Source organism: Malurus melanocephalus, unplaced genomic scaffold, assembly GCF_030028575.1.
Source record: "Malurus melanocephalus ecotype Western Australia unplaced genomic scaffold, MMel_1.1 scaffold_607, whole genome shotgun sequence".
Classification (NCBI taxonomy): domain Eukaryota; kingdom Metazoa; phylum Chordata; class Aves; order Passeriformes; family Maluridae; genus Malurus; species Malurus melanocephalus.
Window position 1 is genome coordinate 105,106 of NW_026623839.1, and position 25,975 is coordinate 131,080.

At 39.9% G+C, this 25,975-nt stretch overlaps 4 protein-coding genes across 11 annotated transcripts in view; 3 read left to right on the forward strand and 1 right to left on the reverse strand.

Annotated features, from left to right (window-relative positions):
- The window catches only part of NR2C2 (nuclear receptor subfamily 2 group C member 2), a 38,417-nt gene extending 29,740 nt beyond the window's left edge, over positions 1-8,677 (forward strand). For 5 of the 7 annotated variants that reach the window (XM_057383116.1, XM_057383112.1, XM_057383111.1 and 2 more), the window contains one exon: positions 317-8,677. In XM_057383116.1, coding sequence (XP_057239099.1) covers positions 317-491 — 175 coding nt within the window. In that variant the 3' untranslated portion in view covers positions 492-8,677. The remainder of the gene's footprint in view (positions 1-316) is intronic. The other 2 variants (XM_057383115.1, XM_057383117.1) reach the window with 1 other exon arrangement.
- A 269-nt stretch (positions 8,678-8,946) lies between these two features.
- On the forward strand, positions 8,947-10,942 carry MRPS25 (mitochondrial ribosomal protein S25). The gene is made up of 4 exons (XM_057383119.1): positions 8,947-9,120; positions 9,222-9,328; positions 9,589-9,676; positions 9,890-10,942. The coding sequence occupies exons 1-4, from the start codon at positions 8,987-8,989 to the stop codon at positions 10,080-10,082; spliced, it is 522 nt and encodes a 173-aa protein (XP_057239102.1). The 5' UTR covers positions 8,947-8,986; the 3' UTR covers positions 10,083-10,942.
- A 1,750-nt stretch (positions 10,943-12,692) lies between these two features.
- On the reverse strand, positions 12,693-24,443 carry RBSN (rabenosyn, RAB effector). The gene is made up of 11 exons (XM_057383121.1): positions 23,834-24,443; positions 22,505-22,648; positions 20,863-20,963; positions 20,204-20,249; positions 19,952-20,113; positions 18,849-19,090; positions 17,961-18,031; positions 16,310-16,396; positions 15,794-15,896; positions 15,269-15,352; positions 12,693-14,352 (listed from the first exon to the last, which is right to left on the reverse strand). The coding sequence occupies exons 1-11, from the start codon at positions 24,426-24,428 to the stop codon at positions 13,270-13,272; spliced, it is 2,718 nt and encodes a 905-aa protein (XP_057239104.1). The 5' UTR covers positions 24,429-24,443; the 3' UTR covers positions 12,693-13,269.
- TMCC1 (transmembrane and coiled-coil domain family 1) overlaps positions 24,286-25,975 on the forward strand; it is a 78,777-nt gene continuing 77,087 nt past the window's right edge. The window contains exon 1 of one of the 2 annotated variants that reach the window (XM_057383124.1): positions 24,286-24,349. The gene's annotated coding sequence lies outside the window, so the exon portion shown is untranslated. The remainder of the gene's footprint in view (positions 24,350-25,975) is intronic. The other variant, XM_057383131.1, reaches the window with a different exon arrangement.

Consider the following 25,975-nt stretch of genomic DNA (forward strand, 5'->3'; position numbering starts at 1 on the left):
TATGAATATTACTAGTCTCAGCATTGTTCATCCAGAGCTGTGAATTTCAAAAGGCCAAGAGACTTGTGTGTTTGTCTGTTTACAATGTGCATTAAAATATCCCTTTAATTAGAAAACTACAAAGCTACTTGGCTTTTCATTTCACTTGAAGGATAGAAAAGTAACCATTCTTTCTGTGGTAGCCATTTAATTTTAATTGTCTCTGTACTTCTATTCATGAATTATGTTAATAATAAAAGCAGTTCCAGCTCTTTAGCCATAAAGTATCTTAAACTGGTCTTACATGCATTTATAATCCATTGAACTTCTTTTTCAGGCTAGCCCGGATCCTAGTTCGCCTGCCAGCACTGAGGCTGATGAGCTCTAGCATTACCGAGGAACTGTTTTTCACTGGTCTCATTGGAAATGTTCCCATTGACAGCATCATCCCCTACATTCTCAAAATGGAAACAGCAGAATATAATGGTCAGATAACTGGCACGCCTGCGTAGTGGGAACAAAGCAGTTCGAGGGACTGAAGTAATTTTCACAAAAGACGATATAATTATGAAGTTAAAAGAATAGTGTTTCGGTATGTGCAGAAAATTCCAACTTCTTAKCAGTTTCCTGACAGATTTCTCCTTGTCTTTTTCTGATGTCGACAAAATTTAAAGCAGCTATTAAAAGACCTGCTATAGGACCTTTTCTGCCATAAGGAATATTTTTGATGCCTTTCATTTAAAAGGCTTTAGATTACTGAACATACTTTTCACATGCTTTGTATTTAGAAATTATCAGTGGTTAAAAAGAGTTTTATAATATCAGATCAGTAATAAAATTGCTTTAAAAGTAAAAAGAACAGTATGTATATATTTAAAAATATCCTTGGAATTAATGTCTAGCAAATGCCAGGGTATACTACTAGCACTTTGTAATCACTTCTTGTCAAAGCAGCAGCATCATCAACATCCTGATTATGAGTATGGAAAATGAAAAAAATGCGTATGTCCTTAGTCAGAATACTAGTGTTTTTTGTGAAAATGCAAAATGCTAAAGGAGACAATCATTCAATCTACAAAAAGTCACTTGCTGTTACATTATGCATGAAATACTTAGGTGGATTCTTAAATCCGATATCCACCTTATATGAAATTATATCTGTTAAATAAATGCAGTTCTAAAACACAGTACAGTGCAGTCATAGTGACTATTATGTGCTACASGAATTCCCCACACTGAAGAAAAAAGTTGTCACAATAATGTTTAGATATTCAGGTTCCTCAAAGTATCTATTCAGACAAACTCAATCATGATAAATGTTATGCTAAGGAGAAGCCTTTTAACTGTGGAGAAAATCAGTCTTTAACTGGAAGAGCAGCTGTGTGCTGCTCTTTGAGTATGCTCTTTGTATGCTCCAAATTTACTCCTCCTCTCTATACTCTGAACACCCTCWTAATCCAGCCACAGGTACAATTTAAGACCTGAAATGTGTGTAACCTCTGGCTGTCACGAAGAGTTTATTACAAATCTGTTTCTCCCTCCCTCACTGAGCACTYCCACTTTCGCAATTTTCTCAACTTTCCTGTGACTCAGTTTGAAACCAAAATATAATTAGGATTTACTCTCAGTCATGTACAATTGCAGTTGATGACAGGTACAGCATGGAGATATAAAATGAACTGTTTTTTAATTGTCTTGAATGATGTACCATCAACACATTTGCTAGTATTGGCCATATTAGCTGCTAGCATAGGTTTCATTTCAGTACAATCTATTATTATGGCTGTTAAGTATTTTAAAATCAAAGGGTTTTTTTTTTAAAATGTCATAGTAATTAATAGCTTCATCTGATCCTGGCTCATCAGATGCATTAATTGTTTTAATTATTTGTGTGTTAAAGGCATTCTTACTTTTGTAGTTTCACGTGACAAAAATCTAATCATAACTTCAGCACTTTTTTTCTTCTGTTATTGATATTTATTAAGAAACATCAACTAGGTTGGTGTTTGTGACTTTTCAGAGTCTGAAGTGTAGCCAAAGGACCTTAAGCATCTCTAGATGAGGCTTCTGAAGTAACCAAAAGTCCTGACCTTGTATACTTCATGCTCATTAGGAGGCTGACGTTTGTCACACTTACTGTGACACAAAAGACTATGTAATTTTAGCTCCTGGATGCATTAAACTCTTCTACAGTTATTATTTGTAGCACATTCAGACTTCTTTTCTCCGAAGAATATTGCAAAGAGTCCAGTATACATGCAGAGATGTGTAATATTGCACTTTTATCTCTCTCAGCTTTTGCTATAGCAAATGAAATTGTCATATTGTTCATGTGATGGAAAGTCTGCTCTCTGCGTGTGAAGTCAGCTGGACTACAGAATTTAGTACCAGCCATTTGATTGTAATGTAACTGCTGTGGGATTGTGTCAGCACTTCTGCTGCATAGTCCCTGGCTCAAGGGTATACAACTTAAAAATTAACGGTGACGTTAACATCAGAAGCAGTAGCTAGCTTGGAAAGAGWTGTGGCTACTTTCATTGAAATTCAAAATTTTATCGTGTTACGTCATTGTTCTACAGGTATTCAATGCATTGAGTTATTATGATTTTTTTGTCAATTGCAAAAATTATTATGGAGCTTTATTTGCTTTCAGTATTTCATAATAATCATTTAAGCAGATAAGTAAGTGTTTTAATGGCAAATTAAATATTCCTTAGCACAAAAGCTAGMCACTGAAATATTTAGTTTTGAATCTCAATACATACAAACTAGCTTTTCCTTGACAAACATCATTTCAACTTCCCATTTTTCAAGTAAAAGGGCCTAATTTTCTGCTTTTATTTGCAATTTTTATTACTTAGGATTATAGCAGTTCATGAAAGAAGCTGAAGGCATTATAGTTTTTTGGGAAGAAAGGGATCACATGAAATAAAATGTAAAATTGACATTTGTAAATCGAAATGGTAAATATCATGCAGGTCTGTTGACAAAAAAACTACACTCCTCACAAATGCAAGGCCACATAATGGTATCCTTGATCAAGCCCTGGTAAGTCACTCTGCAAATAGTTTTTAGATAGCTTATTAGGGWTAAAATATTAATCTGTGTAAATGAAATAATAACCATGTAATCCATAGGCAGGTTTTATTTATTGTGCATGCATTTAATAGATGAGATTAAGTAGTTCCATCCTTAAGATTTGGATATTACCACCGAAAAGCTATAAAGTTCCTCTTTGTATAGCATTACTAGCATGATTTGCTGGCTTGCAGAGGTCAGAACCAAGCTACTCAGTCCTGATGCCATTAACAAAAAGTACCCTTGCTAATTGTACACTGTTTTGATTCCACGACTAACACTTTGGATTGTTGAAATTTGAACATATATGAGTGGCTGGGCTGTTCCCTTCCCAGAGGCAGGATTTTGTGCTTCCCTTCTTTGGACTTCATGAGGTTCCTGTTGGCCCTTTTCTCCAGCCTCAGTGGCAGTAGGACCTTGTGGTGCACACAGCACAGCTGCAGAATTCAGCAAGTTTGGCACTGTCTCTGCAGAAAATACCACAACACTGATGTAGTTCTTAGAATTTCTCAGGTTTGTTCCATTCCTCCTCCAGTGACTGGAACACAGTAACAGGCGAATCTTAGTAGCTTTACTGTTAAATCAGTTTTAATTTTTTTCTCCTTTGAAAGTGCAGACATTTCCTTATGAATATGGGACAGGAGTTTTTTATGGTAACAGTTATTGAAAAACTATTTCTTGAGTATTAAATATATAGAAACAGCTTGTTTCCATGAAGGTGAAATTTAAATGCCAATCTTGTGTTAACAGAACTTGGAGCCAAAGGATCACAGTCACAAACTGATTCTCAGAGAAGTTCATCTCACTGAAGCTCTAGTTAGTGCCCAAAATTAWTTTTCTTCAGAATTTTTGCGGTCCTTTTTCTGCAGCTCTTGRAATGAATATATTTTAATTTGGCAGAAATACAGTAATAAMCTATCTGATTAGATTTATCTGAACCTGAGCAAATATGCATACACGTCATAATTCAGTCAGACAAATGTTAGAATTCTGTGCTGACTGAAACTGGGGCTTGCAGGGAACAATAATGAGGCAATAATGTCCATTGTCCATATGCCTCATTTGTTTTTGAGCTCTTGTGTGAAGGAACTGGATTTTGTAGATAAAATGCATTTGGGATTAGCTTTGTCATTATGATTTTAATTGCATTTGTGACAAATGAAGGAAGGTGTACTATTTTTCTTCCCTTACTATTTTTCTTCACTTWCATATTGGGCTAAAGAGACAGAACTAAGACCATGTGCAAAAGTAATTTTTTTCTGCCTGTTTACATTGCTTATAAATTAGCTAACAATGCTTTTGATGTCTGTGGAGTTACTCTGGCACAAAACTGGTAGAAAAGGAAAAAAATAATCTCCAAGGAGAGATCATACAAAATCATACAAGCCTTTATTTTAGCTGCCTTAAAATGTTATATTACTGAGAAGGCTTAGTTTTCAGAGCACTCTGCAGCAAGAAACTATTGTTGGTCTCCACTGATTACTTGGTGTCATTTACCAAGTCTCCTTTAGCATCTTCTGAAGCCCTTGGCTGCCCAGGCAGCTGCAAGGCCTCTGSTGGAGAGGTTTGGCTCCAGGTCTGGTGCAGAATCCACCTGGCTCTGCACTGCCAGGACATTCTCTTTGGCAAAGGGCACATCACGAGGCTGCGAGAGCGACACCAAGTCAGGGCTGAAGCTTCCTGAAAATGAAGTTTCCTGACTCTTGTTTCTCCTTTGGCAAAGAAACACTTCAGTGGGTTTTTTTGGATGTTGTATAGTACACAGGACACACAGATCCCTGAATGAATTCATTCAGGATACTGCAGGTGCCAGTAGATTTTTCTGCCCATTATAGGTGAGACAGTAGTTAGGATTCTTCCCTGATTACCTGCTGTTTAATTAGTAAAAGGCAATTTTAAAAAAATGGCACCAAGTAGCATGACTAGCAAAGGGTATTAGGAATAAGTTTGACTAGGAAAATGGAACTGGAAATGAATGGGCTGAAAATACTGTCCAAATAGTAACAAAGCAGCTTTCTGCACTAACAGCACCAGTAAGGGCCCTGTTTGAATCGGGTGGAGTGAGCAGTAGAATTGGCAGGTCAGTCAGACACACAGGTGTCTGCACATACCTACTGCATGGATACGAATCTGAAAAGAAAAAAATGTTGATCTTTTTTTTGATCTTTGAAAAAAAAAGAGATCCCTCTCTTCCTTTCCAGTTACTCTTAACAATGCAAATCAAGGGGAGGTTGGCGTTTTTCTTCACCTACTCTAGTCCATAAGAGGAAAAGCAGAAATACCAGCAGACCGAGGTAGTTTCCTACCCATCCTAGAGGTTTGCCACACTGACAATACAGCAACAGAAGAGCTTTTGCAGTAGTTGGCACTGGTGATAAGCATGGGCCAGTTATGACAGCAGCTGCAGTCCTAACACCTCGAAACATCCAGGAGGGATCTGCCAAATGAGGCCATSGTTGCCCTAGAAAGGAGAGCGAGGGTCAGAGAAAAGACAAATTGCCAGCATCTGCTGGATCTTGTGACAGAAAATTAGTTTAGAGAACAGCTTTATATGAAAAATTACCAGGAGATGACAAAGGAGAGACAATGAAAGCATTTGCTTTTTGCACCTTTTAATTCTGAAGTTGCTGAGTCATTTTAACAGTAAATATTCCTGAATTAAGTTCAGGCTTATTGTTTGATGCCATTAACCCTTCTTGTTAGATAATGCTACAAGCCTACTTTAGCTGCAGTCAGTGTTATCAACATATGGGAAATTATTGGCAGAAAAAATAATGAGAACATTATTTATAGTGGGGTTACAAGTAAAAGTAAAATAAAGTAAAATTCTTTGTAAAGTTTAGATGCTCCAAGTCTGAATATACTAGACTTGGAAAACATCATAGCCCAGAATTACCTTATTACTGAGATTTTTATTGCACAGTCATGCTAAGTTCATCACAGGTAACGCTGTTGTAATGTTCCTTAATTCCCACAGCCTTTGAGTGGGAGTCTGTGAGTTACATGAATGCTTTGAAATGGCTTATTATTGTTAAATTCATGCCTGTCTTCTTCCTTTTTAAAGGGTTTGAYAGAGTTGTACACATCTATTTTGTGCCTCCCACCATTGGGCATTTTTGCATGTTCAGTTACAGAACTCACTTGAGCAGCTGATGCCTATGTACATAGCTGTATGTATGTGTGTATGAATGTATATGTTTGTACCTCTCTGTCTAAATATATTCTGTACAGTGTATAGAAAATGCATAGTGTATGTATATATGTACAGATATGGAGCCATTATTCATCCATTCTACGTGCTAAAGTTTTTTATTCGTTTGCTAATCCACAGCTTCCTAATTAGAGCTTTGCACCTTTTTTTCCATACAAGTCTGAATTCAATACTTTATGTTCAGAACTGCCGAATATATTCCATGAATTTTCTGGCTTTTACATTACTCTGTTTACCTTTTTCTCATTTGACCTGTAGAAGTCTGCAAATGCATAGTTAATTGAGGCTATAATGCCTGTTAAAAATAATGAATAAATACCTATAGTCATAGAAAATACTTCCCTGCTCATTAGATGCTCATTCTCTTCCAGCCTTCTGAGATACTTTTTTGTAAAGTTGTATTTTTTCGTGAAACTTGGTAAGAGATTTTTTAATATTTTTTTCTAAGTCTTCAGCAGTGGTGAATTGAAAGTAAACCAAGTTAACATCACTGAACTGTAGCACACAGAACAGGAGTCAGTGGATACTGTTTAATAAATCAGTATTCATATTGCCACAGTGATCCCATAAAACCAACCTGCGAGTTAAATACAGACTGTGTGCTCTGTTCARTGAAACAGCAACTCTGGGACAATGGTAATTAAATAGTAGGGACATTGCAGGTGGTTTATTTCCTAGCAAGCATCAAGACTTCTTTAGGATTTTTACAATGCATTTAAATTGTATATTCACTTTCCAAAGCCATTCTTTTTATTTTCCAGCCTAAACTGAACACAAGTGGTTGCTTGATTTAGTTGTCAGACTAATGTCCCCTTCCACATCCTTTCCTGGGTCTGGAATCTGCAGCTCCTGCATTGCATGTGGCATTGCCACTGTCCACCTGAGCCCTGGGCACACAGTTGTGAAAAGAGATGTGGAGTAGGACGATTTCTTATTCATAATGAGGACCCAAACATTTCCATTATCAAAGTATGAATAGTTCTTGTTCTTTTTCCCCTTTGATGAMGTTAAAAAGGAAGCCTTCTGTACAGTAAATCTGTTAGCTGTCGGTTTTTTTAATAATTTCACAGTCTATGCAGGGCAGTAGTTCAGCAAGTCTCATTTCTGTCACTAAAAAGATGAAACAGAACTTTCTGGGCATTTATTTCCATCTTTTGTACTCAATGTGGCAAAGACTTGTGTATATTTAATCAGATAATCAGACACCAGTCAAAAGAAAGTGACTTGTGCATGTTTAAAGTGAACCACAAGTCTGGGAAAACCTTGAAAGTTTGCCATGGAAAATGCTGAGAATGTTCTCTTTTTTGGTGTATTGGTTAGTGAGCATTTGTAATCTTTTTTTTCAAATATAGGAATAAACCTGTAGTATTTCAAAACCTTATTTTTTGTGATTTTCAGCAGGAAAAATACTTAAATTAATGTCAGGAAATCCGGTGACAGATGGTCCTTCATTGTTGTCTGGACAACTGGGGCTTTTGAATGCTCGTTTTTCTCTTTAAAGGTGAACAGAAATCTGAAAGTCTGTTAAAGTCGTTGTACTGCAGGAACAGTTTTAAAGTTTAGGAAGCCAATTAGGGTATTAATCAAAATTGAATGTTTAAAATTTCAGGTGTGAATTCAGGGGTAAAAAAAGGCAACATTTTAAACCTAYGTTTGAATTGTTTGTATTCTGAAGGACAAAACGTGCTCAAATTTAGTGGCAATAAAGGCTCTGTGATAATAAAACACAGGTCCATTTTAAGATATTTTCACGATCATGGATTAAAGCAGGACTGAATAAATTTCAAACAAAAATTGTAATCTTTAAGAAGAAAACATTTTACTTGTAGACTGCATATGTTAGATTTTTCATATATGGAATTAATATCAAATGTTGGAATATTTTCAATAAGTAATCTGTACTCTGCAATAYAGYGGAAGCCAGTGTTCATAGTTTCMTAACTGAAAACTGCAYATTGTTGTATCTCTATCTGTATTGGCATACTAGGGAGAGCTGAGCTCCTACAAAAAAGAGCAAATTTTTATAAAAGGAAGCATCTAGTTTTAATTCCTTGGGATATTTTCTGGAAGGGCCTGTTCATTATAATTTAGAAAACTATTATTTATGTTTATTTTAAAAACTTTGCAGAAGTTGTTAATTTCTCACAGCTTCTTTTGTGAAATCAGTATTGTTGTGATAGCATTTTAAAATAATAGCATTTCTTTTTATTAAACGAAATTTTATATCCAATTAATGTCTTCTGTCACCAGGAGGAATTTGCATTGTTATGTCTGTATATGGAGTATTGCAGTGCATGATTTAGCTTATGCATTTTATTAAATGCTGTTGTGTCATATTGTTGTGGTTAATACCAGTAGCTAAATGAGGTTTCTACCATTAAAGTGATTTACAAATATAACTGCATTCTTGAGTTTTATTTTTAAGTTCATTTAATTTGCTCTTGAACAAGAACTGCCTAAGCCAAATACATAATTTGCCGTCTTTTAGGCAGAAACAGCATTTTTCCTTCACTACAGTGATTATCCTGTGAGAGATTTAACCGGTTTTCTGGTACAGAAGGGAAATTCCACTAACTTTACTGACTCGGAGGAGCTGCTCTAGGCGGAGCAGGAGTTTTTCGGAAGGTTTGATTTTATCTGGAACAGACGCGCTCAGGCGCCCCGGGGCCGCTCCCCGCGCAGGCTCCGGCAGCGCTCCCGCCCCTTCCGGCCGCCGCCATGCCCATGAAGGGTCGCTTCGCGRTCCGCCGGACCCTGCAGTACCTCAGCCAGGGCGACGTCGTGTTCAAGAGCTCGGTGAAGGTGATGACCGTCAACTACAACACGGCGGGAGAGCTGAGCGAGGGCGCCAGGTGAGCGCGGGCGGTCCCTGCACGGACAGCGGGGCTGAGCGGGCCGCGCCCTCCGCACGGACAGCGCGGCAGCCCTTGGGTGCTTTTCTCCTTCTTTCCAGAAAGTTCGTGTTTTTCAACATTCCCCAGATCCAGTACAAGAACCCTTGGGTGCAGATCATGCTGTTCAGGAACATGACTCCCTCGCCCTTCCTCCGGTTTTACCTGGGTAGGTTTCGCCAGGCCCGGCCCGGCTCTGGCTCTGAGTCCTCGCTCGGGAAAGAAAACTGCTCGATTGGAAAAGCGGCTTTAGCCAGTAGAGCTCCCCTAGACTCACCTTCATGGAGATCTCGCTTTTCCATTTAAACATTGCATTGTACGTTAACTGCAGCAGGGAAGCAAATCGTTTGTTTGCGGTTAAAACCTCTAAAGAGCATGCAGGAGGAAAGTGGTATCATTTGATGTGCTATTATGAATTTGTCCTGACAGACAACGGAGAACAAGTTTTGGTTGATGTTGAAGATAAAACCAACAAGGAGATAACAGAGCACGTAAAAAAAATCCTGGGGAAAAGCAAGTAAGTAACATTGTAAGCTGACGTATCATGTAGCATATATAATACAAACTTTTGTGGAATAAAAAATACCACTTTTCGCAGATAAAACTGACAAAAGCAAGGTAAAGTCCACAAGCTAGGAACTATAAATGCATCTGATAACCTGGGTTCAGGGAAGGAGAGGAGGTATTCCAATTCAGGCTTCGGATAGTAACAAACAGTTCTCTTTTCTAGAGAAACGCTTGAAAAAGAAGATAGAGAAAGGAAAAAATTATCACATCCAGCAACTTTTGGGCCCAAGAAGTATCATCTGCGAGAATGCATGTGTGAGGTTGAAGGCCAAGTTCCCTGCCCTGCTTTTGTACCATTGCCCAAAGAGATGAGGGGAAAATACAAAGCTGCTATGAAAAATGAAGCATCAGCCTGACATCTCAAGATAYCAAATCATGCAGCTGTTCTTCCTCAGGGCTGGACAGTGAAGGTGCTTCAGTGAGAGCCAAGCACTAATCGTTCCTGGGAACACAAACAAGGAATTCTGTCTGTTAGTACACACAAGCCTACCTTATAAGCCTTCTTACAGCTACAATTAGAGTAATTAAGTGAAAAATAAATAAAAGTTTAAACTGGCACAAAAAAAGCTGTATTTCTACAAAGTATTGCAGTCGACACAGAAAACAAAATGACTRGTCACTCATGCCTGTAGGTAAACAATTAGGCAAAACTAAGACCATGTTTTCTTTGGGATAGAGACTAAACTAAAATGTTAAATCTTAGAAGCAGCACAGAATTTCATAGTTTGCAGAAAGTGGTACAAAAATATTGGTGCTGATTTCTATCTTGTATTAACTGAAGACTGCCAAATGATAATGTAACTTCAGTCTCAAATCAAGTGTTGGATTTTAATTTATGTAGTTACAAACCAGAAACAGTTCGAAGTCTCATTTCAGGAAGAAACAGCTTTTACAGTTGATACTCTTATCTCTGAGAAGCACTGATCAAGTCAGGTACTTCAGATGGAAAGGAGAATGGGCAAGTTAGTATATGAAAGGTAAGTTTTAACAATCATCAAAAAAAGCCCCTAAATCATSATGGCTTCTGTCTCACCAAGCACATTATACCTGTAATATGTATAAACATGATTGATTGTAGTCTACTGACCTTTATGTCWGGCTTATCTGTGCAAGTCATTGTAAAACTGTTGAACACAAAATTTCACAATGATTCAAGCATTCTGTACAAATTGTCAAGGACAGACACAACACAAAATAAACATGTTGTTTTATTTCATCCCTGTTTACAAAGTTTCCATACAGAGAAGGGCATGCAGTTGTAACAAAAGTCAATACTAGTTAGCTATTGAGCTTTACTAGTTAGCTAGTTAGCTTATTGAGCTTAAGACATCTTCGTTCCCTTGTGCCTTGCAAGCCTCACAGCAGTCTCTATACCAGCAAAGGTCTTCACTTTGGAGATGACTTTAGTAATTGGCTGTCTAGTCTATCACWTTTAACACTGACAAAGATCATGAGGTATGCTAGTCTGTTACCTGCTTGTAAAAATAATCTATTACGTATACAATAAGAATACTTTATTTATTAGTGTATTAGCCAGAAAATATAAACAATGCCRGATACTTGCAACAAGGAAAAAAACACTTTAATGTGAAGGCTGAAATCACTGAAACATTTTTTCCTGTTGACACAAAAAAAAAAAAGTTAGGTTAGAGTGCAGGAAGCTAGTCCTGACTAGCAATCAARTCTGTCCTAAATAACTGCCTTATACTATCTCTGGTAAATTCCAGGGATTCTGTTTAGGCATCAACAGTTTTTGTTGCCTTTATGACTTTGGTGCTAAGCACCTATATTCTGTTCAAGACCTTTTAGAATCCTTTCTTCTACTTGGTGCAGAATAACACTCAGGGGCTCAATCAGCCCAAATAAAACATCCGTGTAAGAACGTCATGGTCTTAAGCCAGCCTCTTCTGCACACCTTTCAAATCCRGGTTCAGTACATCAGGTATCCTTAAATGGCTGGTCTGAGTTATTTTAATCCCTTACTRGTGCTAGTAAATGAGGATATAGGTGGTTTGGACTTGGTTTAAACAACAGTGCCAGAAGTACCTATCTCCACTTATTTACTAGGAGTAGCTCTAGTAAAACTAGAGTTCCTGCTCTTTAGATAGCAGAATTACTTGTCTCCAAAATTTTATGCAGTGCAGTTACAGTTACAGTTATGCCAGTATAAGGGACAAAATTAAAAGACATGTCCCATTCCACAGACCTTCACACTTCTSAGTAAGCTCACTACTGTTAGTGTTATACAGTGTTTTCTGCCTGATTTTCCTCTATTTCAGCTTCAAATAAAGAAACCCTTTAAAGCTAACTCACCACCATCACTCTTCCAACACTAATTCTTGATGATGGGCCTGTGCCTTTCAAAGATAATAATCAAAGCAGTTCAGACTCCCATCTTTCTCAAAAAAGCCTGCATTTTGCAGGGCTGTAGGCCTACGTGCATCACAGCTACTGGTCATCCCCCAGGCCACAGGATCACAAGAGGTCTTCAATCTGAAGTTCCTTATTTAAAACAGATATACTGATTCTCATAAAAACTGAGGGGAAAGTAGCATGAGGGAGAATTGGCATTTGGCACTATTGCAGCCACAGACTTTGTCTCCCAGCTTTTACAAAATTCCAGTTCAGTGGCATCTCAGCTTTCCATTATGAACAATTGTTTTTGTTGCTTGAGTGCTACATAAGTGATCCAGTCTCACAAGTACAACAAACATGATCATTCTGTCACCCAGAGGATTTAAAGGAATGTGCAGRTTCCATAATGTAATTAGCAACTGGAGGGTCACCCCTTGTATTTTAGTTAAAGTGGTGCTGGCCTGATGCTCCCTCCCTCAGCAGCTCTGAAGCCAGCGTGATGCTATGACACCATCATTTGTGCTCTGAGCAAATGGGAAACAAGAAGTGATGAAAAGCAACTAAATTTTACTTGGGAATCTATACACACATCAAAAAATTACTCATACTAAGATTAGCTGGAAAGTTGTTTTGCGTCTTAAAATCCCTTTTATGTATTTATTAGCACAGATCAAACTTGATCTGCAAGCCTGTACWTTCAGCACCCCAGAGAATCAGCAGCTTTTTAACAGCACGTTTCCAGAACACCATTAGCAATTCAGCTGCCCTGGGTCAGGAGAGGATGAAGGAGTTTTATTCATCTCTCTTTGGTCAAAAYCATGCTTGAAAGGCCAACGCTATAGCAGAACGAGGGAAAGAGGGAAAAGCAACATTCCAATCACTTCCAAATCACAGTTCCTTATCAGCACTTAACCCCTTTGATCAAAATAAATATTCAGTAAGACCAGTTAGCATTAAAAGTGCTGTAAAAAGTTATTTTAAAATTTCTTACTATAAGCTTTTGAGACAGCAGCATTCCTCAGTAATTCTTTCTTCAAGATTAAGTAGTAGTGGCAATGCCTAAATGAAAGTGCTTTGAAGTCAGGATTATCCCAATTGTCTCTTGTGATCTGCACTCCTGTCTGTAAGTATATGCTTTATCTTCCCGTATTTAATGGCAGACAACTATTAGACAGCCCTATTGCTTCTTCAGCAGTTAGATTTCTCCTTCTGCTTTGCTAATGTGTGCTTCAGTTCCTTTAAGTTCTCTGTCAGTACCTCCACCTCATCCAGTCGTCCACTATGTTTGGCATCAAATATATAAGCTTTAATATTATCTATCTGTTGGAGAAGCAGCTCTTCCTCTATAGCCTCCTCCCCAAAGATCTCATTGCCATCCTCCACTTCAAAGGGATTGACAGAGGATCCCTCTTCAAATGGATTCCCTGAATTCCAGCTGCCTGCAGGCTTTTGAAATGGATTTTCATCCTCTTCAAAAGGGTTTGAAGTATTTCCAGGTGCTCCATTACTTTGTTCATCCTCCTCCTCACTTTCAAATGGATTGTATTCTTTTTTATCACTTTGCTGAGCTGTGTTAGAGATAGAAACCATTGGAGAGGGGTCTTTGGCAAATGGGTTAGCAGGATCTTCCTCTGCCTGAGGGGTATCTGCTTCATCCTCAAAGGGATTTAGACAGGTTGGCCGATCCTGGTCTTTGTCATCATGTGGGACATCCTGGGGTTTGGGCGTGAAGGCCAAGTGCTCTCTAGCTGGCAGCTGCCCAACAACAGGAGTTTCAGAACTCRTGTCCCCTTTGATCCAAGTAAAATCCAAATGCTGTTTGACTTCTCTGAAGTCTAAGGAGTGTGTCCTTGAATGCTGAGACATGAATTTATGGTGCTCTCTTTCCCACTCTTTTTCACGAAGGACCTGAAGTTCTTCCCTCTGTATCTCCTCCTCTTCTGCCTGTTTTTTAGAAAGCTCGATAGCTTTTAGAGTTTGTTGTTGATCATATTCATCCTGAAGCTGCATCAGGTTCTCCTGCAACATATGGACCTCATCTATCCTATTAGCTGCCTTTGCTTGCTTAATAAAGGATGTGATATTGTCAATCTGCTGAAGAAGTGGGTCTGCTCTCTCACTCTCTCTTGAAATGCTRGATGTGGGTAACCAGCCTTCAGATTTTCTGACAGTTCCTTTTTTTATGTGAGTTTCATCACCATTAACTGCAGATGCAGATATGGAAATAAACTCCCGCTTCTCCTCTTGTTTTCCCTGTGTTTCAAGAGTGACCTAAACCAGAAAACATGTAGTAAGAAAACACAATGAGCTTTAAAAATTTCAGTCTAAATATCCATGGGTGCAAGTTAGCTAATCCTAAGACATTGCTGGCTGTTGCKAAAAGGGATTAGCTGCATTTGTGGTTCCTTTGCAGAAAATTCTTATTTTCATATTAATCCTTAAACGTTTCCCGTGAGTTGGTGATGATACTGATCAAAATCCTGTGACATCTGCCTCTACAAACTTGAGGGTAAGTAGGAGCAACAACAGTTCTCTTTGCAGAGAAAAAAAAGCCTAACACAGCTGTGCAAAGAGTGGTCTAGAGTGATTTGGACATTGATTGTATCACATATGACACAACAGACACATGCAATAGAATTTCAGTGTTTAAGGTCACTAATATCACTGGCTTTTGGAGTGGGATGATTCTTATTTGTCAACTTATACCTCAAGATGAAATTGGATTTACTTTATAAATAATGCTGTTGGCTATAAACTAATTTTTTCTCTCCTAACGGAAAAAAACCTCCTCTCCCTGAAGAGGCATCCTTATTCTAATATGTCCTTTTGCCCTAATAAAAGAAGTTTCCAAATTCTACTTATGTGAGTGAATTCYTGAACACAATTTTGAGGTCAATGCAAATTAACACTCACTTCAGGGCTTGCTCTGCAKGCACTGCAGCAGAAACAGCCTGTGCACCCAAGTCCCTGCTGTTTTCTGTAAGTGCCCAGGTGCTCTGTGCCCACCTACTTCTGTTCAGRGCAGAACACAGCAGGAGCTAGGTGAATCCCTGGAAAAGGGGATGGGACAATATGGATGAAGAAATGACAAACTAAAATCCGGTGCTGAAGGCACCCAGTCATGCTCACAAAGCACCCAGGCTTCTATCTGTGAGAAAGCCTTATACAAGAYATGACAGATCCTAACCTGTGTTACCATATGCAGTCTTCTCTTCTTCAGTTCTTCATACTGCTCCTTGGTTGGCAGGGACATTAGACCAAGCAGTTTTTCCTGGCAAAAATTATAAAAAAATATTTACAGTATTGCTTGCAGACATTCAGCCCATTTTTCAAGTCCTTGAGAAGAGAGATACTACTAGCAGAAACCCCACAAACACATCAAAGATGCTTCTACGCTGCAATCCCTACTGCAGGTCTGTGCACACCTTTGCTGCCACAGCTGCACTGCTAGGTGGGTTCACACCTCAGCAAGAGCAGGAGCTAAGGCTCACACACCTCTTGGCTTCCCCAGACCCAATGCTGCTCTTGAGTGCAAGATCTGTGGTTCAARACAGCTTATTTAAGGCTATTGTAAGTCACTTAGGTAACGACAGAAAATGCAGAAAACGTATAGAACTAAAGCTCCTGTCAAAATAGTTTCAAACCACTTAGCCAGGGCTGCCTAAACACTATCTAAAATTTACATTCATCTCACAGCTTATGCTCTGTTTACCTGAACAAAAAGTGTAGCTGAATATCTTATCATTCGCTGAAGTTGTAGTGTTTTAGGATGAGGTTGAGGATCTTCGTGCAAGCCTAGACTCAAAATCTTCTTACTGAATCAAAGCAAATATACAGCCTCATCAGTTCAACAACAAAATCAAGAAAAATGCAACAAAAGTGGGGAGACAATATTGGATCAAAAACTTCTGATGTTCTTTTAGATAAGCAGTTTTGGATATTACAATTTGTAACACTTTCCAGTCCCAGCCTTAAAAATCAAAGAAACCCCAAACAAACAATTCCCTCCCCCTAAATGGTGCTGCTACTTGTTTCCTCTATGCTTAGTTATTCCTACTRCAGCCGAATGCATGAATTTTAAGGCTGGAGAAGAAATTAGAAATCGGTAGTGTACAGGAATGGCATCTACCTTTTCAAATGCTCTTTACAACTGAGCATCCATATGATCAGTAAAGTCATAACAGAAATACACACATGTGGGGGGAAAAGGGGAAGGATGATCTTTTACCTTAAAGCATCTATAAATTCATACATTTTTTGAATCTCCACCCTCAAGTCATTAGCATGATCAAGGTTGTAGGCTGTCTCCCCAGCRCTATGAAATAAATAGAACTTTAAGTCATGCATCCAGTTAACGACACATACAACACTACAAGTTATACCAAGATGACCAAGATTCAACAATGGTAAGAACTGCTAACACTGAAGAGCTGAATGATTTTTATTTTTCAGTCTCATGTTTAAAAACCTTTGTGACAGAAGTGGAAAATTATAATCATTTTGTGAACATGAATACTTCATAGAAGATCGTTTTATTTTATGATGGTATTATTATTTACTATTCTAGGAGAAACTGTATTCTAACACAAGAATGCCACTTTACAAATAATACCTAAAATACACACATGCTTAGCAAATGTATCTATTTTGTGCGGACTTTTTTTCAGGCAACTTCATAGGAAAAAACCTCTGAGTAACCAAGTATACTATTAAAGCACAATAGTTACCACCACTAGAATTTGTCAGAAGGCAAAAGCCAGTAACTGACTGTCCACATGGGGATACAATCACAGGCACTGYACTAGAGTCTCCCCTTTATTGATAAAACAAATTAGGATTTGGTGGGGAAAATGCTTCTCCAGTTTTTAGCTTCCCTGTCTTTTTGTATCACAAATTTAAATTGTAAGAATCACTTTCTCAAAAACAACTTCACTATCCATAGGATTCCAATTTCCAGGACACAGTAGTAGTTAGAAATACTCAATTTTACCAATAACAAGCCTGTTGTTTTCTAACATTTATTTCCATTATCCAGGACATTTGCATTTTTACTTTTCTCCAGCTGCTAAGCCACATTAACACAATCTTCCATGAAGTCATGCCAAAAAGGACTAACGGCTTAGCATGTATTTCACCTTCTGTTGCAGAGTGTTTTTACAAAAGCAGTTTTATCACTAATTTTTCTACAACCATCAGATCTAAAGGACAGGTCCAGCAGTATTTGTTAAAATTTAACTTTTCAAAAGGACATGCTTCCTAGTCAAAGACTAATGTGTGTATTCCTCTCACTAAACAAGCCAAAAGTATAACCTGGCAACCTCTTGCAAATACTAATTGGAGAGATTCAAGTTACCCCAGYGAGAGACTACTACTGCAAGAAATGATGCACGAAACTGAGATATGAGAATGCTGCTTATTCACTGCAGCACAGGGTAAGCCAGGTACACTCAGAACAACTGCCAGGTGAAGGTGCTTTACACAGAACAAATGGGAAGTGCTTTAATGATCTGCTGCTGGCACTTCTTGAAAGTCAGAGCAACTAGGTAAGGACAACAGCTTTCTGCAGCTGTTTTGAAGAAGCTCATTTACACAAGAATTGTAGCCTTGTACTTTTTTTGCAAAGATGTTGAGTCAAAATATGACAGTAATGCCTCATGGGGAAGTGGCTTTAAAAGAATTAACAAATCTAAGAACTTCTCTGTTAACATTAGTAATTAATTCAGTACTACTTTGTTTGAGGCAGCATCCAGAAGAAAATAGATAATGAAACACTGACTTGAAATTTACACACTCTTGCAGGCTTAGTACACCACTTACTACTTCCCACACATAGAGGGAAAATACATATATTCATAAACRTAATCAGCAATGGGGCTTACTTTAGTGATTCTGCCATCCTTATGTATTCTGGTGCCTTCTGGTCAACCTTCTCCATACAGAGTCGTAGTTTCTTGTTTAAAACAAAATGTATAAAGAAAGAACTYACATTAAAACACTAATCCAAGAACATGCTGACATAAATCTTTTMATGCTGCTTGTGCAGATTTAAAGTTAACCATGATGAAAGCCACTTTAATTATTCAGGATGACAAGACCATCCAGTTATCTTTAGAACACATATGGCATTGTCAGGAACAGAAAAAGAGTTGCTCCATGCCTGCAAGGTGGACTTAGAATCCAGAAGCTGTTTGAATGGATGACRTGGACAACTTCTAGCCTTAAATCTTTCCACCAACAAGAGCACCAACAGAAACTCCCATTAATACTAACCTGGGGAGTTTGTGGACTCTACTGAAAAGATATCTRGTGATCATCAGTACCTGCTGCAAAGCACATTTGAACATAATGTTGATAGAGATAGTTAAAAAAAAAACATTTGCCACCAGTGTGAGGATAAACGAAGCTGACCACATTGAGTCYCGTAGTTCCAGTGCAGCCCACCAATCAAATACACAGCGCTCATCGATGGCTTAAACAAGCTCACAACTTAAAGAGACAGGTATCTCTGAAATACTAGTTCCAGATGATGAGAGTAAAGAATGTATTTTAAAAAGATGTTTGAATTTAATGTGGGATTTAAATCCTATATTGCAACTGATTCCAACATTTCAGACACATTTTTGTTATGTGGCATAAACATCCAACAGCGTCTTCAAACACAAGCCAGTGTTAAGTCATAAAGTCAGAGCTTAGACATGAGGTAACAAGCCRAAAGTCAAGTAGTGACCACTGCAGACATAGACACTGTATTACAAGGCTTGACTTACCTCATAGAGTTTCACAATCTCTGGTGTGTATTCTTTCTCATCAATTTGTTGCTCTCTTTTCAACAAGGTGTCTTTGCAGTGCTGGCAACAACGGATTCGGTCATCATCCTTCTCATCCAGAACAGAGCTCACACTGCTTATGCTGCTAATGCTGCCACGGCGGGAGCCGTGGACACTGTTAGGTGAGGAGTTCGGGCTAGTATGAGAGCCTAAGGCCTCTTTGCTGGCACTGGTGAGTTTACCTAAAAATTATACATGGGTAACTTTACAGTAACCAGAGAAGCCAACAAATTTACCAACACAAACAAACTGCTCTTTAACAGAAACTTCATATTCAGGTGGTGGTAGAAAACCAAGCTGAAAGAGTCTGCTGAAAGACATACAAGGATTGCATGACAACCACAACTGCAATCAGAATCTACGTCTTCACCGTAAACCTGCTGTATTTAAAACTACCTAGAGGGCAGAATGCTGAGCATCACCTACTTTGCTCATGCTTAGAAGCATTCTCATGTTTGAGCCTGCACAGTCACAGAGCAATGTCTAAAACAGGTTTGATAATGTGTCCAGGCATTGTGCTTGAACACTCCAAAAGGCAGTTAATGTAAGTTACCCCCACAGAAAATACAGTCTCCTCTCCAATGCACCAGATGAGGAAAATAAAAATTTAAAGTGGTTCTTAAAGGCCTTTTCATGAATTTCCTTAAGTTGTTGTTCCAAGGTCGAGCATTTGGACAACACAGACAAGAGGGGAATATCCCCAATATTTTTAAAYGTCAAGAACCTTGGAAGTTCCTACAGTTAACAGCTCCACAGTACTCAGCAGAATAAATAGTAACAATATTTACCAGAAATACACACTACTATTATTTCTAGTAATTTTTCCATGTTATGCAACATTTCCAAATCTGAAGAAGGAACAGAGACAAAGAATGGAGAAATCCATCTTTGTATTCTGTTTCACAGACAAATGTCTGCATGAAACTGAATGGAAGTTTTCTGCAGAGCCAGACTATTATTAGCATATTTTTTTCTAACGGCAAAAAGCCAGGATGCACCCAAAGTGAGCTAAGAAAACAAGGAATTAACTCCACAGTACTTACTTGCCAAAGGAAGACTGACAAGTTCCATGCACTTCTTGCACATAATAGACCCACAAAGGCGGCAGTGGTGACGTCGGTTCCGGATACTGAACTTACTGCCACAGTCTGGGCAAAATGGAACATCCTGATCACTGACCCAAGGCACGACAGACTTCTCTATAGCTGTGAGCAGGAACACACCACATAAGGAGTCACTTAATTGTTGCTTGTTAAACTACAGCGGCAAAGAGCCTCAGGTAAGCTCATACCAACCTCTTATTTTAGCTGACTCAGTGTTTGCTCTGTCAAACGATGTAAGCTGGTAGAAGATAAACAACATATTCAAGAAAATTATACTTCAGCAAGGAAAAAAACTCAACACAACTCAGCCCAACAAGAGGAAGAAACCTGGCACTTTTAAGAGAGAGAGGTCTCAGTTGGTTTTACACCAGACTCGTGCAACTTTTGTATTTTTTTCTATTTCCATATTCACATGTCAAACCTTTACAAATGAGAACATTTTGGACGTAATCCTTATTGCAGCCAATATCACTGCATCTGAGCCAAAGAGCAAGTATATCGYGGGCAGACTTTGAAGAATGAGAAGCTGGAAGGATCATGACAAAACACTGGGGAACAATTTAGTAGCGTAAAAGATAGAAAAAAATAAAGCAGGAAAACAGATGGTTCTTGATGCATGTGGAATAGCATCTTCAGCTTGCAAATGGGTCTTAGAAACAGAARTCATACCCACAGCACAAGGTCAAACCATGCATAGTACTCAAGGTAATGTGTAAAGACAGTCATAGTTATGTATCCTTTATAAAGWGTACTGCTAGATAAATGGGTACTTCATACTGAAATATAATTTTTTTTTTTTTTAATCTAGGAAACTTTTAGAAGGCTGGAATATTAAAAAGCACCAAATTTACCTTTTCTAGTCTGATTATTAACTTATTGACTTCAACTACATAGTGATCAATCCTGGCTGCTCGGTGTTTCTTGAATTCAGAAAGATGGCTTCTCATAGCACCTGCAGGGATAACAGAAAGTTGTCCTAGTCACCCAAGTACTCTGTATGAATTCAAATGCCTCCTGGAAGACAGCTGTCTCTTCTTTTCACCATTTATTTCTYATGTTTGAACTCAATTTTAAAGACACATTAGAATCCCACATTTTCACAGCGTTGCTGTAAATAAAACACGCAGGTGAAAGCCTAATCTTCAGGCTAGCAATAAACCATGTTTTGTTTCTACTACAGAAAACAAGCAGCACTACGTTAAAGAGAACATACTGCAACAATTGTTTTTCTCCATCTTCATTTGTCAGTTACATTCAGATAACTGTTACCTACTACTAGCTTTCTCAAAACGAACTCCCTTTTGTTTCCTGGCTATATGTTGAACAAAGGGAGAGGTAATCCAAGAATTACTAGAGGTCTATGCAACAGCAATTTTGTTTCAGATTTCTGATCGTCTCTACACCTTTAGAGGTCTGAATCACATCCCTGATGACAGTTCAGATTTCCAGAAAACTGATCACYAAGTCTTGAAAAGAACAATTCAGCAACTCTTTAATAAATGTACAATYCATAGTCAATAATGTTAGTTTAAGATTACTCCTTTTCCAAGTAAGGTGAGTGAGGTATTAAAAATCAAAGTTACAGACAAAAACCAAAAACTTCAAACCAACCAACCAACCAACGAAATCTTTCTTCCAACTGGTAGAACTAAAAATCAGATGTTGCTTTTTGATGCTACCTATTAGGMATCTTACTTCCTCATGCTAATGAAATAAGCAAGAAATCTTCGCAGATGCATTCAYAGGAGTGAAAGAGTCCCTCCGGGTAACTGATTTAAGACACTGCTTTGAAGACATCACACAGTCCCTTTCACYGATGCATGAGATCCCATGCCAAAATCCCAAATGTTCATATTCCCAACTCTCATCAGAAAGCAGTTCTTACTTCTCTAATGTTCATAAACGTTCTGCTTAAATTTGTTCTTAGCTAGTATTTACACTCTGATTGTTGCTCAAATAGTTACAAAGTCAAAAGTAAAGTAATAYACCGAACTCAGACCCTGCAGGTCCAAAGGACTCAGTTCTAGTCTGTCAGTACCACAGAGGAAACTTTCCCAGGATCCATCMGAAATGGTGCTGCTTCCTCCTCCAAAAATGGCCATACTTTAAGTGCAGCCCCCAAGCTGGAGATTTTATATACCTATAACTTAGCTATTAATTACTGGATTATCTGTTTATTATAGGCACAAGATGAAGCTAGCTGCACAGATGTAAACACAGATTCAGCAGCCCCCAGCAGCACAGGCACAATGACATGACAAACAGCTCCCTGAAGGGTAGTTTGGGTACCGATTCTCTGTGTATTTTCTTCTCCCCATTAACTGTATTTTCCCCACAGCCCCACCTAATGTAGACAGGCAATATGCGAAGTCAATATGCAAACCATAACTCCTTATTAGTCAATCCCATGCAGCACAAACACAATTCCAAGCCACTTGAGCAATACTGTAGCACTTTCCCAATTCAGATCAAAAGTTATCCTAGCTCTCCTACCTAGTTCCTGGGGCTCCCACATGTATGGATCTACTCCACCATAGCTGAATGACTCATATCGTTCCTGAGATCCAGAATCAGTTCTGTCATCTTCTTCTTGTTTTAGCAATTTCTTCTTTGCTCTTTTGGCCTTCTGGACTAGATCTGTGAAAAATAAAGCCAAATTATCTAACATGTTATGTAGTCACCAAATATTCATCATGTGAAGCCAGTACAGAATGTTCCTTTGTTGTCTGTCATAAAGGAGCATGAAGTCCTAAGGACAAAATAATAGTTCAGAACTCTCCATAATGGGACTTCATTCTAAAACAGCAATGTGTCTTAAACTACAGGACCTATCTTGCAGCATGGGACATCATGGAGTTRTATCTCCATTCTCCTAATTCCCAATTATTTTCTTGAGATTCAAGGATGTTCAACACTTTCCTTGTCTTGTTGCACAAACTAAGAATTTCAATGTGCTGAAATTCACATAATTAATTTTTACACAGTACAAAATTAATTGTACACACAACTGATTTTTAAAGTACTAAATTTTTAAACTAATTTTAAAGCCCACTGTTAAGAGTTTCACCARGAAAATTGATTAATACTTCAAAAGTCTATCTCAGGAGAAAAAAAAAGATCAAGACCACAAGGCCACTATTTCCAGCATACTAAAACAAAACCAGAGAAGTTTTTGCAGGAAACACACTGAATTATTGCCAGATTAAACATCRTTCTCGCAACAGAAAACGACGTCGTGTATGCAAGGAGGTAAGAAAGGGAAGYATCTTCTTAAAATGGAATTTAAAGCGATTTTCAAAATACCACTGAAAGTGGAAATCGGTAACAGACATGGGACGTCCCAAGCATCTCCTGCCAGCTCCACCACCCACACTTTTTTCCATGTTTTCCCAACAACTTTTCCTAACTTTGCGCTTTAACTGGAACTAGTTTTATCTACTGCCAAAACAAGAAACTGATAGACTGGGAACTGGCAAGTACTGGAGATTCCCAATATTCTCTACAGTTTTCAAGTAATGCTTGGGATTACAGTATAATTCTGAGTTTTCAGATAAACACAAACAAAAACCCTCAAAGATGGTGCACAAAATCAAACATTTGAAGAATATTGTTCTTCAACGCCTACTTTAGAATTAATTTATGGAAAGTATCGGGAGAAGATAAAAACCACGCTTGGCCCAAGGAGATTTACGGAAGAATGGAACTGCRTGGCTCTCCTGTAAGTCCCTCCAATTAGTATTTTATTACTGTCAAACATTTGAGAGCTCTCGAAGTACGAGCAGCGATTTCCCACGGCCGAACCGAACGCGTTACCGCCCTTACTCCGGAGCTGCGCCCGGACGTCCCGGTCTTCACCCGCGTGCTGCTCCTCGTAGTGCGCCTGCAGCTGCCGGAACGCCTGCAGATCCTTCAGGCACAGCGGGCACAGGAAGCCCTCGCGCACCTCGGCCGGGTCCCCGAAGGCCGCCGGGCAGCCCGAGGCCATGGCGGCGCCGCGCGCTGCTCTCACCGGCTGCCGCGCTGCGGGGGCTGCATCGGCCTGCCCGCAACGAGCCGGGACAGCGCCGTGCGACCGCTGCCGCGGGACGGGGGCGGGAAGGGCCCGGGCTCCCCGCGCCTTCCGTTCCCTCAGCAGCAGCAGCGCCGCAGCCCGCGCAGGCCCGGGAGGCCTCGCACCGCTCCCGGGGCGGAGTCCGCGGCTGCGCCAGGCAGGAGAGGGGCGGGGTTGGCGCCGCACCGCCCGGCGGGGGAGAGGCTGCTGAGGGCCCGGCGACAGCCCAGGGAGGACCCGCGAAAACCCGGGGCCCGGCCCGCCTCGCCTCAGCGCCCGCACGAGCGGTGAGTGTCTCCAAAGCGGGGCGGCCGCGCTCCGTCCCGGCACCGGGAGCGGCGGAGGGCGGGCCGAGTGCTGAGACATCGATGAGAGGAAAGGGCGGGGACGAGGAGGGTTCSTTGGCACCGAGGGGGACGCTGCCGAGCGGGGAGCTGTCGATGCAGGCTGGGAGCGGGAGCGGAGGCACGGCCTCTTCAAAGGCCGGCACCGGTGGCCGTGTCCAGTGTAAGCCCCGGTACCGGGCCCGCAGGTGTGCAGGGAGCCATGGCACAGGCACGGGGACCGAGTCCTCTCCGGAACGGGACGCGTCGCGCTGCACTGCTCTGGGACCGTTCACATCATTCTGATGGCTCTGTGCTTTGTATCGTAATTGCTGAGCATGCTCAAGAGGAGCACCGTTGCCAATAGCAATACGGCCGGCATTCCCTTTAGCAGCCTACTGAGTCTTCCTAAAGGAAGTGTCCCAAAACGGAAAGGCAGAGCAGCCGGTGACGTGCTTAGCCGCACATGGAGCCCAGGAATGGCATTACTTGCCTTCTGACAACTGTGTAAATCAACGAYAGGGACTTTGCAGTATCCCCTTTCTGATGCCAGCTTATGTTCACTTTCAACTGGCAGCAATMTCACACACTCCCAATCACATGGAAACAGTAGGAGTGTGTAACCACACTTCGGCTTAATGTGTTAGAATTATAATCTCTTAGAGGCAGAGATTTTCTTACATGGCAATACTATTTACACTGGAGTSCTGTCCATTAAATGTGAGTTCTCACTGATCATGCCCTGCTCTTCTACCATCCAGGTTAAGTCCTTTAAAACACTTTTGATACGGATTGTGATGGGGTGGGGAGAATGAGCCTCGGGTGGTTCCTGCCCTCTGAGGATTCACCTGCTGTGGTGTCACCTTCCCGGCTGTGCTGGAGCTGGGCACTTCCCTGGCACTGAGCCATACCTGTGCCACCAGGCACAGCTACCTCTCCCTTTGTTCTTCCTTGCCCCTTTTGTCTTCTGTTGAGGCCAGTGACTTATAACTCACTGAACAGTGAGAGAACACTACAGCAATACTTATATCTCTAGAAGAATTGCAAGATCCATGTAGGTGCAGAGCTCATGGGGTGGTTTGCGTTGGCATTTCAGTTTTCTGGTTCCTGTTTTATGTGCGTGGTTTTCCTTCTTAGCACTTCTACCCTGTATTGGTTTAATCAAGGAAACAAATGTTACAAATGTCTAAACATACATCTAAAAGTAATCTTAAAGCAGGTGGATTAACTCAGTTTTCTCTAGGAATTTCCCATCTATTTTTATTGATGGTCTCTGTCCAACCCTTCCTCATTGCCCTGCAGGAGTGGGGAGTTTGTGCTGTTCTTACTGGGAGGGAAAGAGGCTTCTGCACTACAATGCTGATAGTCCAYACACCCATTTCCTAAGACCAAAAGGATTTCCCTATCTTCATTTTTTATATCATGTCTCTGTACAGTCTAGACCTCACCCAGCTTCATCCCTCCTGCAGTGCTTTTCCACTGGATTTCTTTTGATTGTATTTTTTATACMTAGCAATGTCCTGACTGATGCTTTAAAGTAGCAGTTGACCCTATAATGTTAACTTTCTTAACCACAGAAGCAGTGACTCT